We start from the raw sequence: 17,955 nt of genomic DNA, 5'->3' as shown, positions 1-17,955 counted from the left end.
TGGTAGAGGACAGCCACTATTGTTGTCGTGTGATCAACGGTTATCAAAAGGAATTCTGGGATCCTTGAGGAGTTTCCAGGGGGTTCCCAGTAAGAAAAGGGGGATGTATTTAAAGTTAATCAGTGATGTGTGGTCAGGACAAGTAAATATACTAACAATGATAAAGGACAATCAATGTGTCCACCTAACTGTACTGTAAATTAGTTTTCTGTGTGATTTCAAAATTTCTATGGTCAAAATCGCTGAATTTACGCATTTCCTTTTCAAATACATGGGAGAACACATATACATATATATATATACATATACATATATATATATATATATACACATATATATGTATATATATATACACACATATACATATATATATGAGTGTATTTACAGTGTGTTGTCAAACAAACCTGTGTGCTGCTTTATATCTCCATATATCTCATACATCGGAATACAGCCTAAAAATATCCAGATAACTTATAGGCCATATCACCCAGTCATGTCGTGACACATTTTTTTCTAATATCGCCCAGCCCTACCACACATCACAGCTTGGCTCTCCAACAATACCAGTGTTAAGTCCTTCTTGGAAAGTCTTGCCACTCAGCAGCCATCGTGGTAAAACCTCCAGGCAGCTATTTCAGAATAAGACCAGGCTCCTATCTAAATTAATGTGGAGAGAGCAATAACTTCACTTTTAGTGGCCAGTGGTCACTGTGACATAAAAACTATTAGGACTGGGGATATGACTTGTAAGTAATCACAATATTTTTAGGCTCTGTCCCCATGGACAAGGTATATCTTGATATACAGTATCTGGATATAGAGCTGGGCACAGGCTATTTCTCCCAGCTCATGAAAAGTTTTCCCTTTAGAGTTTTATGCTTCTCCCAGGACAGTGAAAATGCATTGTCAAGTACTGTAATATACTCGAAAACAAAAGAACATATCTACCCTTACAAAATACAGTCTGTGTTCAATCGGTTTATGACCCGTGCTATATATTTAAAAACAGTTACCATTCTTTTTAGATCTTATCTTGTGTAACGCTGCAACAATAATTCAACTATTAATATCTGACTAAATGAATCATCAACTATTTTTGCAAGCTCTCTGTCTCTTTCAGCATCTTACACATGAATATTTTCCGGTTTCTTTGCTCCATGGAAAAAAGTCATTAAAATGTACTAATTTTCTGGCCAAAACAAGACATTCGAGACATGGCATTTTATGGACCAAAAATGAATCAGAAATTGGTAATATGAAGTCGTTGAGATTTATATTTATTAGAAAATGTCTGTAAATATGGTCGAACAGGGTTGTTAAAACCGAGTTGTTCATGGAATTTTCTCATGAAATCTAAATGCCGATTCCATGTATTCCAGGGACTTAATGTCAGTAGTGCAACAGCCTTCAAACCCAGGTAAAGATATCACAGAAGTCATATCATGATTTTGTCTCGCAATATAATATGCTAAGATGCTTTTGTTTTGCTGAGGGTATTTCAAACAAGGGGTGTTTCACCACAACAAACTCTTTTACGGCTCATTATTACAAAGAATTAAACAATTACTGGGGCAGATATGAAAACATAATCAATCAGGCATTTTCAGCGTGACAAAGGTTACTCCACTTTTGCAAAGAAATTACCCCTCAAAGCATGGAACCTGGTCCCTGCAATGTAAACACACTTCAAGTTCCTGCAAAGGTTCAGGGAGTTCCTGGGCAAAAAAGCTCCTGCAGTGGAAACACAGCTAGAGAGAAGATGGCTGAGTAAATGAGCCAAGTAAAAGCCCTTAGTTGGCTCATTTATTCGCCATGCAGACAGTACAAACCTCGCAGACATCAACAGTTGAATTGTTTCAGGGTATAGTTCTCTGCTGTCCAGGCAGCTCCGTATTAAAGGGCCTAAGTCATGTTTACAACACAGGGACATTAATTTTCACTTCATGGCTAACAGAGGGAACGTCGCTATAAATGGAGCAGTAATATCTTTTCTTATGGACATGAGAAATTGTTGTCCATTTACAAAAAAGCAGGACCCTCAAGGTTAAACTTCTCCCTGAGGGGAGCTAAAATGAATTTGACAGGAAGGCCAGACTAATGAAGTAGCAAACGGGTGATGTGATTAATGGGGAAGAGACAATATTTACATACTGGGTTTTAGGGGGAGGAACAAATGAATGAAGAGGTCGACTCCAGAGAAATTCAAAATAAACTGTGCATTTTTCAGACGCCATTGCTGCCAATTGGAATGGAACATAATTCAATAATCGGGTTTCCTGCGGCCACATGTGATTTGTTTTATGAAGATAATGCCTTACGCTGTGTTTCCGTCATGGTATGGTTTGGTTTGGTACAGTAAGGTACGACTTAGGAATGTACATCGGACTGTGTCCGACGGCCGATGGCCTTGTTCGATAAGTTAGTGATGTTAAAACTGGTATGGAAAGTGAAATATCTCTAAATAAACTGACATTCAATGGAATCACACATTGATTTGAACTGGGATGAGGTGGAAATCGGTAGCAAAACACGGCACTAACACCTCATCTCTTCAAATATGAATGCTCTTTTCACACTTGTCGCGTACGATTTTGTGTTTCAAAATAAAATACATAATTGGTATTTGTGTGTTTGAAGTGTTTGATGTCAGCCTTTTAATTCTTGGCTTTTTTATTTATCCTATCTGGAGTTGAACACTGACAGCTTTAATTTTGTGTTTGAGCACAAATAACTTATCTTGTACAAACACAATTAACTATTCACATAAACGCAGGCAGCAATCACCGACCGTGACATTTTATTCTAAAATTGTGAAGTTACATTGGAAATATCACCAGCAGCTGGCATTAACGGCAAATGCTAATTTGTCTAGATTTTTTTTAATGACTACAAATGACCTTTTTGCGATTAGTAATTGACGACAGTAATTTCTGTTTCCCGATCTCGGCTTCTTAAATGTGAACATGGTGTGGTTTTCTTTGCTCCTCTGTGACAGTAAACTGAATATCTTTGTTTGACATTTGAGGTTATTGTCGAGGTTTGAGAAACATCAAAAACAAACGTTTTTCACAATTTTTCAAATGACTTGTTTACATTACAACATTACATTTACATTACAAGTGTTTTAGTGTAGTTTTAACATGCTTAATCACGTAAAAGCCCAACTAAGGACAAGAGTTGCAAATAGAGAAATTCCGATACTATTTTTTCCCTCCCGATACCGATTCTGATACTTGTGCTGTGGGTATCAGCCGATACAGAGTACCGATACCGATACCAGTGTGTTATAAAAATGTTTTTTATCATGCTACGCCTGCATGACTGTGATATGATTATCATTGGTGGTAAGGTTTGGCTCAGGTTAAACCCTCTGTAAAACATGAACGATTACAGCAAATGGACACCATTTGACAGTCAGACCATTTTACCAGTCAAATTTTAGTTTTTACCAGTGATATGTTATTTCGTTTGTTTTGACTCTGGTCCAAACACCGCGGCACTGGAAACTTCATGTTTCCATGACGACTGTCCAGGACGCGCGTGACATCATTTTTACATGACTCCAGATTGTTAAAATGAGTCTTTGAAGTAACGCTAAACTTTAAAAACAGAGGCATACATTCGCAGGACACAGGTACGCTGGTTAGTTGTAGCGCTGCTCTTTTCGTTTAATAAACAGGCCACTCCAGTTTGACTGTAGGCACGCTAACGGAGCTAGCACAGCTAACAACGCTAACGGAGCTAAGTGGTAAATACTGCCAAACCGCCGTCATGATGAGCTAACGTTAGCTCCTTGTCTACAGGTGTCGGGTGATCAGTTCTTCTTCACACCTCTAAAACAGCACAGCGCAACTGTTTCAGGAGCAGCGAAGAAGAACCGCGTCAGAGCTAACAAAGCTTTAATAAATGACGTGGTATCGGATCGGTACATGGACTCCAGTACTCGCCGAAACCGATGCCCACATTTTCAGCAGGATCGGAGGCATTTCCGATACTGGTATCGTAATTGTAACAACTCTAGTGGCAAACTAGCAATAGCTTCTGCAGATACCAATATTGTGACGGTAATACCATGCATCCATTATCAATTTGTTATACAAATGTGTTTATGGATTCATAGAGGCTTACCCTAATGTAAGAGCCTTGGAGTTGAGATTGGGGGCTGTCTCCACTCCCCCTACTGTCTGTTAGCGGAAAACCAAGCTTGCAAGATCAGGGTCACTGACCTGGAGTTCTTGCGAGAAACATGAATTGCCTCATGGCACTACACACTAGACGCTAGCCAGGTACCAGGCATAAAATCAAGGCAGAGAAACCTGTTGGAGGAGGAAGCAAGGAAGAGGAAACGATGTGAGCGCATGAGGGGCCAAACACGACATCAAAACTGCATTTTTCGAATGTTGAGAATTGAAAAACACGACTTGGTGTAGCACTTTTAAGTATCTTTGGGATAAACTCCCTGTGTGTTAGCACGTTCTCAATGTCTGCTCCTGATGAAAAGGCATTTGCAACACATATGTTTTCCGGTGGGTGGCATAGACATGAGTCCAAAATGTGCGTTTGTTGCAGGACAGAGAGGATAAAGTTGTAGACAATGGATGGATGTTTACGGTACTAAGAAAATGTAGGGGGCGCTCCATTGAGAAAAAGGCAGAGAAAGAACGGCCAGACTTGCAAAGTTACGCATTAAAAGGGGCTAAAATGCAACTGATGGAAGATCTCTCTTCGTGCCAGTCCTGATAAAAATGTGTTTTGTTACTTCCACTGGCCCTAATATTTTATCTCAGTCTGACCTAAGCTAATGGAATAGATCATTTTCTATCAAAGAAAAACAACCCCTGACCAAAGTACACAGAAGTATGTGGACAGAGTGGCTACCTCTCGCCCTGTGATGTGTTTTTTCTGTGGCCCGAGTCTCTCTCTGCGGTGTGTGCAGCTCACCCAGACAAAGCGCTAAAAACCCCAGAGACGTGCCATCTCTCTCCCTCTGCAGACGGATAAACACAGCCGAGAGAGAGACGGGGGGGAAGACGGAGACAGAGCAACAAAAGCAGAGCGAGAGAAAGAGTGAGCCAGCAGAAGCACATTGCTCCTGTCTCACACATTCAGGCCTCACCTACAGCTGACGCTCCCTGCAGCCAGCTCCTTTCACAACTCATCACATTTCCAGCAACTACTCCCCACCTCCAGGTACCGACTGCCAAATCGAATAATTACTCTGCCGACCCTGATGACAATTGCATTCTGGGAAAGTATTCACATGTATAGTCTTCGGGACAGTGACCCTGAGACAAGATTGTCAGTTTAATCATAATTAAAAGCAGCACCGCTGCAGCATTTCAATCCTGTGAGTCAAAGTCATTTAAGTGGCTCCAAGAACTCCAAGAACTCCAGGACTACAATGACTGCAGGAAGTAATCAACTTTGGACAGGCCTGAGTAACTCATTAATAAAGCACTTCCACAGCAAGGAGGGAGGGCACTGTGACTTTGTCTGCAGGACAATTGTTTCCTCAATGTAGAGTTAAATTAATCATATTTCACGTCATATTTCAATGAGCACAAAGACATATTTAGCGCCACTGCCAGCGGGTTCAGGTTGGGTAGCTGCAGCATAGGGGTTGACGGTTCATCCCACCGTATGAAAGACAGTTTTAGCTCACCAGCAGGTCATCAGGTAAGTCAGAGAGGAGTGACTAAGCAAAGGAAGACGTCAAGAATTTTACATTTCGAGACTTTCATCACGCTCGTTTTTCGATATGGTCATTTCTTCGTAAAAGTCAAGAGTGACTGACATCTAGTGGTGAGACTGCTAATTGCAACGGACTCCTCCTCGTTCATCTTCATGCGTCAGAAGAGCGTATCGGAAAGGATGACCTTCCCCTTTGTTAGTGTCACAAAGATCCACTTCAAAATGAAGAATGAACACTTGAGCTGCTGAGGAAACAGCCATAAAACAAGGTCGTTGCCTTAAGTACACATATAAAATTCTTATTCTATGGCAATGAAAATGTTATGATTTTTATTTTAAAGTGATTACACTCTTATATCGTGATGCCACCACCCAACCTTAATTCAAACAAGGTTGGGTGAATTGTACAGTAGTTTTTACCATTTACCTTTTTTTCTTGCATATTGTGTAGGTTAGTTTCAAACTGGATTACTTACTGACTGTTCAGTTTTGTATAGGGGTGTTCATGATTTACTGTTAGTCTGGTTATGGTCTTTAAAACAAAGTACAAATGTATTTTTTATTTTTTTTTAAATACATATATTAATCAATGTATAATTCCACTGTGCAACACCATTTTATAGAATAGAAATAGAAAGCCTTGGCTGTCATTACACGAGACTATGAAATTGGGGATGGATTCTTCTGAAACTCATTACTGATGTACAATGTTGAATACTTAAAGAATTTTTTTAAATATATTTAACGTGAATGAATCACTGAAAGTTCTAAAATCAATTAGAAAAGATGCATGAAAGGAAATTGAAGTGACTGTCCATGTGTTTCTGAATAAGCTGACACTGAATATGGAGTGAAAACAGAGCCACTTTATGACTGATATAGTATTTTTCACTTCAATCAATTAATCAATCAATACTTATTTCCATGGCCACTCACAACACCCACAAGGTACCATAAGTGCTTTATGGTAACAGTAGAAATAAAACACACAAGATAGCGGGGAATAAAACATCCAATAAAATCAATAACGATCAAACCGCAGTTCATACTTCAACCATGGCACGTCTAGTATAAGCTGACCAGATGACCTACATATTAAGTTAAAATATATTAAAGATTTAAAAAAAATTGATAATAATTTGAATATGAAAAATAATAAGGAATGGTATTTGAATGGGATTAAAGAGGAAAATTGACAGCCCTAGGACACAGCGGACACAGTAGTGACACACAGACCCCAAGCTGTTAGGTTAGGGTTGTTGACTGTCACGGTAAACACAGGACGTGGTACAACATTCACCCTTGCACTTACCTTGAAAGCTACCAACTGACAGGTACAGCCAAGTGAGTGTTGGGATGAAGACCAGCGCAAGGGAGGCCACCAGGAACTTCCTGCGCCCGCGACACATTACCAGCATCCTCCGGACTGACGCGAACAGAAAGAGAGGCGAAGTGACCTCTATGTGGGCAGCAGCTGTTGTCCAGGCTGATTCATGGCACTGCAACAGAGGAGAGGAGAGGAGGGCAAACTAGGTTAGCGAAGTAGTTTCACATTCTCTTTAGACACAATTATAGCTCAGCACGCGTGCAGCTTCGGCCGCTTCTGCCAAAGCAAAAAGGCATCCAAACATCCCGAGTCGGAAAAAAAACCGCATTCTGTATAACTTACACTAGACTGATGATGATCATCCCGTCTTAATTAAGAGAGGACATATGGGCCGACCCATTTGTTTGGAGCACATATGCTTGGAGCAGCAGGTCCTTGGTTCAATTCCCAGCTGCTAAGACTATAGGTTTACTATATGTCAGTCCCCTACTCTCTCACCCAGTTTTCTGTCTCTCCTTCACTGTGACTTAAAGGCGACATCGAATGCTTGTATCACACATGTTAGTTATGGAGGTCTACTTACATATATTAACTTGTTTTCATGATTAAAAACCTCCTAATCGCTGCAAAGGAGCCGATCAAAAATATCTCCTCATTGACGCTCTCGTCAGCCGCACTGTTTCAGACCAAAACCACACCCCTAGAATGTGGACTGTGTTGTGATTGGCCAGCCAACGAGAGCTTTCCCACTGTCCTGTGATTGGCCAGGTACCTGGAAGTGACGTAATAGATAGGCCAGCTCTCAGATACACAGCTCCCCCTCTGGCACGGTGGATGCTCTGCATCTCAGCAGCTACAACAAGAGTAGTTCTTCTTCTTCTTCTGCGGTTGAATATACGCAACCGGATGTGCCCGGACTAGTGCCTGCACCAGGAGGCGCTAAGGTGGTGAGAGGAGATGTGAGGACATCAAATTAAGGAAGTGCCGATCCGCTTCGCAGAGCCCAGGAAAACAATACAACACTATTTTCTCAGCAGTGGCTGAACTGTTTGTTCTGAAACTTTAGGGTTTCATAAACGAGGTCATGACGCAGATACACACACAAACGCAGCGTTAATTGGAGCTTCCGGTCTATGTGGGCTTTAACATTAACTGCCCTAAATAAATAAATACTTTTCATCTCATTTGAGAGAATCCACTTCATCTGCAGCTGTCAATAAACAAATGTATTTCTCTCTTGTCTGTATTTATTAGTAATGGTGAGATGAAGCCTCATGAGGCATTGAACCACTTGAGCCAATTGGTTTGAGAAAGGGTTCATTTCTCGAAGCTTCATGTGCACACGAAACCACCTACTGGCCAAGTGTATAATCACAGGCAGCTGTATCTGAACCACATAATGTGTGATGCATTGGATTTTTGTGTCTGTTATGTCTGTTAGAAATGACTATGAATTACAAAAAATTTATGACCAAATCATTTCTGTGCATATGTGTTTAATAAATGTTTTGAATGTATTCTGTGTGTGTAAATCGTCCCAAAATGGTAATATCATAATATGGCAGGTTGTGCAATGTTTTTCTGAAAATGGCATGGGCGTAATCAGGCAGAGGACAGTGAAAGTGCTTGTGGAACGAGGAAAAGGGCACAGATTATGCTTGCGTAACTTGGACAATGACGAGCCTCGCTGGCTCCATCCTATATCACCTATCCTACTCTCTCTCGCTAAACTCTCCAAACTATATATATGCAATCCAGACTTTAGTATCCAAACTATCCAAACTCTCAACTGACCACAACTCTCCTTCAAAAACCCACATTTTGAATGGAGCCTGAGGGGTCTATATAGCAGTAAAACCTCGCGGCAAAATCTGAACCACTTCACGAAGCAATCACGTGGTACAGCCGGGCAGCGAGGCTTCAGACGTCATCATTTTTGGCTCCTCCCCTAATTGAAGCAAGCCTCGATACGCGCATCGCGGAAACGCCCCCTCCCCTACTCGGCACGCGCTTCGAAGCCTCAATAACGGAACGTCACATCACTAGTATTTATATGTTGCTTTTCTAATCTTGAGGACTATTCAGAATACTTTACAAGGCTATTTGTTTGCCATTCACACCTTCACAGCATATATTTATATATATATGTATATGTACACACACATATATATTTATATATATATATGTGTATATATGTATATATATGTATATATATATATGTATATATGTATATATATATATATATATACCACACACACGTATACACAGATACACATAAACATATACATATATATGCAGTTTAATGCTGTCATGCATCATTCATGCTCATTGACATGCTTACAGCTCAGCTGCCAGAAGCTATTTGGGGTTAATTGTCTTGTCCATGGACAGTTTGGCACATAAACTAGGGAGCAGGGGATTGAACTGTCTACCTTTCATTTAGAAGGAGACTGGCTCTATGAATCTAATCCACCCCTTTGATTTATGTAAAGAAAGAAAGAAAGGAAGAAGAAGAAAAAAAAAAGACCGTTTCGTTATCCCGTGAAAAAACTGTGATTAACACAAACAATCATTTAATTAAGACCACACGAAAATCCCTTTTAAAACTTGTTTTACCATCCAATCCGAATGATGCTCAGTTTGTGCTAAGTTCAGGTCTCAGCGCTCCAAATCCATCCCAAAGGAATCCTGTCCTAAATAAAACACACATACATTTGGAGGTGGTTTGAGAACGCATGTGGCCATAGTCTTAGGCGCATGATTGAGTGGAAAACCATAATCAGGACAGATTAGGGACGACCTAGTCAGGTGACGTCATCCGATCAGCGGCAGTTGCTATTTTTTTTTTTATAATTATTTAGCACTCATAATTTAATTTTATTATATTATTGAACATGATCTATGTATGAGTTATTTTTCCTAATGGTAAAAACTTTATATTCACACCTAATAGACTCTGCTAGACTCGGTACGATAGGGGACTCGTTAGACTATGGTTTTATGTGAACTGCAACACATGCAACAATGGGCTCAGACATTTCTACCCGGCTATCGTTCTACACGTGCGTATGTTTTGGTTGTGTTTACCCACAATGCCCTGCTTTGTACCCGCAATTTCCTGCGTTTTTGTCCACTTCCTCCATTTGGTTTGCTTGAAGCGAACCGAGACCTACTGTATGTTTTAGGCGGTTATGCTTTGGTGCGCTCAGAGATCGGTTGCGCATTCACACCGACCCAAACGAACCGGACTTTCCAAGCAAACAAACTAGGTTTCCAATTGGAAGCGCTGGTGTGATTACGACATTTTGTTACACCAACTGTCCTCATGTCCTCCTTCACAACATCCAAGATGCCTGGCAGCTCCATCGTCAACATCCTCTGTCCAATATAATCACCATCCCTCCTCCGCATGTGCCCAAACCATCTTCTTTTAACTGTAATTTCATTTTAAAAATATGCAAATAGCAACGGAATACATTGAAGTGGCACTACCTGCCACTTCACATTGATTACAACAACTAAAAAAAGGTCCTTTAGTTGAACGTAACCTCATCAACCTCTAGAAATGATTATGTTATAGAAGTGAGATTAAGTGCTCATAGAATAATAGCTGCAATCAACTGTTTTTTAATCCGCCAAACAAGTCGGAAGAGATATTCATCACGTTATTAAATGTTGCACAAGTCAGGCTGTCACACATCAATCCCATTTGATGACCCCAACTGATTTGTCAGTTTCTGCTGCGACACAGGGAGCCGAGCATCGAAGACTCATTAGATCGCATTAGTTGAAATCGTCAATGCGCTCTCCACCACATCTGCCCAATTACCCGTCTGACCTTATACATTACCGAATCGGCCCAGGGATGAAACGTAATACCTCTGACTGACGTTGCACATGCTGGCACACGTACCAGCTGAGATGATTTGAGTGTCGCTCATTCAGTGCTCTCTGAATCTTCCTTCTTTTTTATTGTTGTCTGAGCCGTGTGAGGAGCAGAGTCAGACTGGGTTAAATGAGGCTAAAGGAGATTAATCCCGAGTCTCCACTTTGACAGCCACTGCCTTGATACGCTGTGAATCATCTCCGCCGCTACTTAGCCCTTGACCTCTGTGTGATATTAGCCAGTTCTGGAGGCTTTGTGATTTAAAATGCAAACGCTACACTTCAGACATTTGTAACTACTTCCAAGAGAGGTGTCAGACCACAGATTAGGCCGCAGAACTCATGCACAGACAAAAGGGAAAAGAGGAATATTTTACTTAATGGTATTCTTCTGTGAGGAGGTCTTAATGTAGTGTTAGTCTTCCTCGCAAGAGAAAAAGCGTCATTCATAACTTGTTTGACTTGATCATAATTTATTGCATCAATATCATGTGGAGCTAAGAATTAGTGACATCTAATAATGAGACTGCAGATAGTGGACTCCTCTGCTTAACCCCCTTCCTTTCCCACTTCGTAGACTAGAAAGGATGTCAATATTTCTGAAAAACAAATACACTATGGACAGACTTATGGGTAATTTATTCATTTCCTGCCAATAAATCCTTCTAAATGTGGACCCTAGCTAACAGTATGTCGATTTCAGTTTTTAAGGACAATAACCATTTAAACAGCAATAATTCAAAGGGTGGGGAAAAAAAGGTCCGGATACCAATCTTTACTAATCAATTTTGTTTTTCCTTCATCAGATTAAACATCACAGTTTACTGTATATAGATTGTTTTAATAAATAAACAACAATAAATCAACTATAAACTATGTCACATCACTTCCTGCAACTTTATATCTATTAACTTTCCCCAGTCCAAAAAATGAGAGCAGCAGCATAAATAAATAGATAAAAATCATTCAATCGGTCAATAACTGGTCAGTTTTCCTATGCCAATAATGAAAAAAATGCCAAACCAATTGCTCAGTCAACTAGTAGTTATGGTGATTGGTCGACTTTGACCAGAAATAGTCAAAGCTATTCTTTCTCGACAAGAAATAACCAAGACAGCCCCTGAAACCTCTTTTGACTCCTTGGTCAAACTCAACATGTACCATGACGGCAAACTGAAGTGTGATAACCGTACACTGGAGATATAGTGACTGCTCAAGATGTCAATAACAAGCCTTCCCTCCTGGCTCATCAGGAAGTGAAGAGAAATGGACAGTTATATCCACAACTCAATATTAAATTACTGTGTGTTGACAGTAAAAGTGATGAAAAGTGATGAGCAATGATTATGGAAGGGTGTTTTATTGGTCGAAAAAAGGCCGCGGGGAAACACGGAGGGAGCGCTTGATTGAATCGTCTGCTGCGGTGGAAGGCCCAGACAGGAGATATTCAAAGATGGCTGATTTACAGAGGCTGTAAATACGGTGGACAAAAGGTACCCAACACGAACACAGTCCATGTACATCAAAGGTCTACCAATGTACTTCAGGAAGCTGTGCAATGTGTTCCAAATAAATACTTTATTTATGCAAAATGTATGGAATCAGATGACAATAGGTATATTAAATATTCAGTGTGTGTTTTTATTTAAACTTTGGTTTTATTTGATGTTTGAGATAGGGGTGGGCGATCTATAACTCCTTTTATACAAATACATGGTCTCCATGGAAACTGTGTAAAATGATAATGTATGAATAGTGTGACACATTATGCCGAGGCTGTTTTTTCCCCAACGAGAATTGTCCATCACTTCCATCCAAATTTAAGTATTTAGCCAGCAACAAGCTTTCCGGACGCCGTGAGGGTCAAGACGCGCATCTCCGCTTCATTCATTAGAGCTGAGACATTTCAGTGACAAGAGTTCACATAACAAGGGGTCACGAAAGTCGATCAGCGTTGAGAATGTCCCAACTTTGGGATGAAGTAATGGAGGACAAAATGATTGGAGCTGAGCAAAGCAGCTGTGACGACAATTTAAAATCAAGTCCTGCACGTCCAAGTCATTTTTAGATGTGTCTAATGACGTTCGGCAGCGGATACATTCACTGGCGATTCTTCAGCATCTATTGTGATATCTGAAGACGTTTGAACTTGAGGGATTTGGTGAGACGACATGATTGGTGGGCCAGTAATCTGCCAGTTTTGTGGCCCTGTTCGTAATTACTTCTGGATTTAGGGATTAGTCCAGCAGCGTGGTCTCCAGTCAGCGTGTGGAACTCTGTTTGCATTCTCAATACACACCTGAGGTCGGTGAAGATTTTCCATCCATGCGATAATCGTTGTTAGTTCAGTTCAATTTTTTTCTAATTTGAATTATCTGAGTGATTATTATATGGAGGAAAGCGGACTACAGTGCGGGAAATTGTGGGTCAACACAACCAAAACATACGTGCGTGTAGAGCGAGAGCCGGGAGAAATGTCTGATGTGTTGTATGTTCACACAAAACCATAGGATTTGATGCCGCTCCATGTTTTGCTCTTATGTGGAAGAAACAGAACTTTCCCTACATTCACCAACAGACGAGCGAGTTTTCTTGTTCATTGTTTGTCTTGTCTTCTTCTTCTTCAGTAATTCTTGATGCAGCACCGCCTCAGGCGAGGAGGGGAATACGTTATTCAAAAGTAACGTAGGACACAAGTCCTATTATATTTTACCCTATAAAACCATTTGTATCATATTTGCTACACAGGTTTCTGAGTCCTATATCTAAACACGATCAATTATCAAACTTTTTTTTTTAAATTAAAATGAACATTGTGAATTTTTTTTTTTTTTAATTGTTATAAGTTTTAATAAACATGTCAGCCTTTACAGGGGTTAAATCTTTTTTTCCATGTTTCAAATCAAAATGTGAAGTTGGATAACTTCATTGTTGTTTTTTTTGCCAGTTGAATAATGTAAAACGTTTTTTATTCTACAAATATCACAAATTAATTATTGTAATATTGGTCAGGATAATCATGACATGCAATTTCCACATCATCCCACGCCTGCTGTTGTGTAGCAGATGGGTTATTATAGACCAGACATACAGTTAATGCATAAAACCTAGAGTGGCACTAAGTAGAGCAAACACATCAGCCAATGCCTAACAACCCCCCTAAATTCAATCAAGCCTTACAAATAAGCCAACTCCCGGCTCTGTAGTCCTTATCTGAATCTGCAACAAACATTAATGGGCTCCTGCTTACACACACACAGTTTGAATCCTTTTAGCAGTCTTCCAAAATCCTGCTAACAAACAAACCAACACAAAGTCACAGGTGAAAATATAACCTCATTGGCAGAGGACTAAACCAATTATGTTCAGAAAACAGCTCAGAAAGTGCTTATATCATTTACTCTACTCATAGTCTTCTTCAACGGATTCTTAGATCAATTCCCTGATACTTTAAAAAAGTCGGTGGGGAAAAAAGAATTCGAGTTCATATCGTGCAGCGGGGGGAGAAAGGGAACAAAAAAAAAAAAAAGGTCTCTGCTCTGGAAAACTGTGACACTTCTTGAGAAGGGTTTATTAAACCTGTCACTTGTGGTTTGATCCCAGATTGCCCTTTACACTGAGCCACAGGAGCACCTCATAACTCTCCTGTGAAGAGGTGACACCAGAGGCAGAGTGTGGCCTCCTCCGCCATCCAGACAAGACGGAGAGAAGAGACCCGGCAGAGGAGGAAGTGATTAATAAAAACGAAAGCCTCCAGAAACAGGCATGATGAAGAGCCGCTTCTGCTCTGTGAAGACTCCGTCGTTCTCTCGCTCGCTCATGATAAGCCAGAGTGGCCAAAGGTCAAAATAATCCAAATTATCCTGACAGGAGTACATAATGGTTTCTGTTGTACCCACAGAGAATAGAATGCAGAATAATATATTGATTTTGCCGAGGGAGTTGCCCTACATTTCATTATGTTACCTTGGCAGTAAACTTTTTTTCATTAATATTCCGTTGTGGCGCGAAAGAACGCGTACACTGCCACGCGCAGTTGCCTACTGTTTGTATAAACCCTTGAGAAGTTGGCGTTTTGAGATTTCTTCGTTTCACTTTGAAAAAACGTTTTTTAAAAAAGCGGGTTGTAGGGATGGAAGAAATGATACTGTTATAATTGTGTTTTATCCTAAACTTGTTCTCATGTGTAGGAGAACGTGAGTGTGAATGATTATGGTTCAACTGTATGAAACGGGTGCATCCCTATTTATACTCAAAATCAGAATCAGTCAAAAGTCTTTTCTCCTGACCTCTTATCTTTGCTTTTGTCTGGGACAGTAGATAACTTAAGAAGAATTTATCATACTATTTAAGCATTGGATTTAGCATAAGCAACACAAGCAAATTGTGGGGTTTTTTCCTCCATCATGGCCTCAGTTGAGCGTCAGTAACAGAAAAACACAGTGTAAAGCTGTTGGAATAGGTCCAACCCCCCTTTTTATTCAGCTGTCAAATAAGGGAAAATCCTTCTACTGTGTCGTTCTTTTAATGGTGGAGGAAACTGAAACCCTGAAATCATTCCAAACATTCATCAGTCAAGGTTCAACTCGGGATACGCAAAGCTTCCGTTTCCATGGGGAGCGACAATCTGTTCTCCACTCAAAGTGCACTCAGAGAGAAATTGTTTGCGGTCTCTTGGGACGGAGTGTATCCTCTACATCTTCCTTAAGTCTCCGAAAATGTTTCCCTTTAATCGCTGCACCAGCGCAAACATCACTCGCAGCCGTTCGAGGCGATCCTCTCAGTTGAGTGGTTGGTTATAACTCAGCGGCTGACAACCTCTCCCAGCTACACCCACTATTTGAGCTTCTCCTATGAAGCAGCACTGTACAGATACAACAGCTTGAAGATAAACTGGAGTTAAGTTGAGAGGGATGCAGACCCTCAGTGGCCCAGATGAAGCAATTAATCTCGGCCAACTCTGGGCTGGAGGCGAGGCAGAAGAAAGGGAAAAAAAAGACCACTGAATCATTCATCTTCATGGTGATTTTTTTTCCCCCTCCACATCTTTCTCTCTGGCTAAAGTTCTTTGTTGTTGTCAGAAAACAAGAAGCACCATTAGTTCAGGAAAAGTTGCTTTTTTTTTATTATTTTTGGTTGGTTGGTTGGCCTCAAAATATTTGCAGGTAAAAAAAGAAACGAAGCTTTCTGGGAAATGTCCAAGGACTGTAACAAACTCTCAATTAGACTTGGGCATGATGTGAAAATTTCATGTTATGATTATTCTGGCCCAAAATAATTGTGTTTCCCAATAGTAATTAAAAAAAAATTGTATGAAATCACGAAACAATTTTTGTTTTTTGCATCGCAGATTGGAAAAATATGACTCTTTCAAGTCCATTGTGAAACATTCAGTGAGGCTTCATTGGCAGAAATTGAATATACTACTTGTATAAATGTATACATTAATGTATACTGCGACGAACGATTATCATAATCGATCCATCTGTCGATTTGTCATACCTGGAAATGATGATGTTCTCAAATGTCTTGTTTTGTCCACAAACCAAAATGATTGACTTTTAATGATTTCTTTGTTATCCAGAGCAAAGAAATGAAGAAAATATTGACATTTAATCTTGTTTAAATCTTATTTAAATCATGAAAAAAAGCTTCAAGCCGATTAATCGATTACCAAAATAGTTGTCAATTCATTTTGTAATCAATTAATAAATCGATTAATTGTTTCAGCTCTAGTATACATATATATGTGCTTAAAAGTTATGTCACCATGACACTACAGAAGCCCAAACAGACAAACCAAGGCTTGCGCAAACAATGATAAATGGCCGTACGTGCATAAACTTACACAAGCGAAGGAGGAGGAGAAAACTACAGAGACAACAAGCAGAGCGTACGTGCATTGCGAACCCCGCATATGTTAAGACCAGGTTTTTACTGGTCTGTGGTACAGTGGCTTTCTGCTGCCTCAGGATGGCAATGCACCAACAGTGTACCCAACCCAGTGTTGCCCAATGGAAAATACTTGATCTTATTTTGACAAAAACCAAATCGTACACACTAGAACAACTTGCAAAAGGGCCATGATAGTACATTAAGTAGGAAAACTATGTGCTCTGCTAGGGCTGCAACAACTAATCGATTAAATCAATTAACATCGATTATTAAAATAGTTGGCAACCAATTTAGTAATCGATTAGTTGGCTCTTTGTCATTACACGTACAGTTGCTACCCCCTAATGTGTAAAGCCAACCAAAGCTGTGGCAGTAAGCGCCATTGAGCTGGATGTTGTCTGCCGTAAAAGAAGAAGAAGAAGAAGAAGAAGAGATTCCGCGATTCTGGAAGAAGCGGACACAGCAGAGAACAACATTAAGAGAGAGAAAAATGGAAGACCAAAGTTGTCAGAAGTATGGGAGCACTTTACACGAGCAGCTCGGTGGAAAATGTGCACAGCTGATCTCGCATGGCGCGGCAGCACGTTGGAGCCATCGGTGAAGGAGATTCACGGCGAGTTTGTAGTAAGTTCATTTTAAAAATAGACAGATGAATCGTTATTTGCAGCCCTATGCTCCGCACCGTACACTATTAACACCGTGGTTTGGTTATTTGAATAGAAGCCAACTGTTCATTGCTTCGCAAAGTAAAAATCCAATCTTACCCTTCAAAATAATAGTATCTAATGTTGTTTTATGTGAACGGTCACAGTGAGGCAAATAAAAAATTCTAAACTACTTTTTTTTGCCGTCCTGGTATTATTAAGTACGCAAATTTACCTCATCGTATTCGCACTCTATAGTATCAGCGCATCCCTACTTTAAAAAGCGAAGCAGATCTATTAGACACAGGGCTACATCTGGTGTAAGCTGCACAGTGCGGTTTTCTCGAGACATCCCAGTGGCTCAATATGAAGCCTCCTCTGTGAAAATCAATAGCGCACGTCCTTGGCAGTGACATCTTTCCTGGCAAAGTGATGAAGGACCTGTGGAGGACTCATGAGACATGAAGGAAATGTTACACGTGTCACAGAGCTGTGACGTGACTCTAATACACG

At 40.3% G+C, this 17,955-nt stretch overlaps 1 protein-coding gene across 1 annotated transcript in view; it reads right to left on the bottom strand.

Annotated features, from left to right (window-relative positions):
• The window catches only part of large1 (LARGE xylosyl- and glucuronyltransferase 1), a 112,714-nt gene that overhangs the window by 82,534 nt on the left and 12,225 nt on the right, over nt 1-17,955 (bottom strand). The window contains exon 2 of the mRNA XM_044022763.1: nt 7,004-7,190. Within this exon, the coding sequence (XP_043878698.1) occupies nt 7,004-7,109 (106 nt within the window). The 5' untranslated portion in view covers nt 7,110-7,190. The remainder of the gene's footprint in view (nt 1-7,003; nt 7,191-17,955) is intronic.

The sequence above is a fragment of the Solea senegalensis genome, linkage group LG3 (genome assembly GCF_019176455.1).
Source record: "Solea senegalensis isolate Sse05_10M linkage group LG3, IFAPA_SoseM_1, whole genome shotgun sequence".
Lineage (NCBI taxonomy): Eukaryota > Metazoa > Chordata > Actinopteri > Pleuronectiformes > Soleidae > Solea > Solea senegalensis.
The sequence above is the reverse complement of the archived record's forward strand: the minus strand, read 5'-3'. Positions and strand labels throughout refer to the sequence as shown.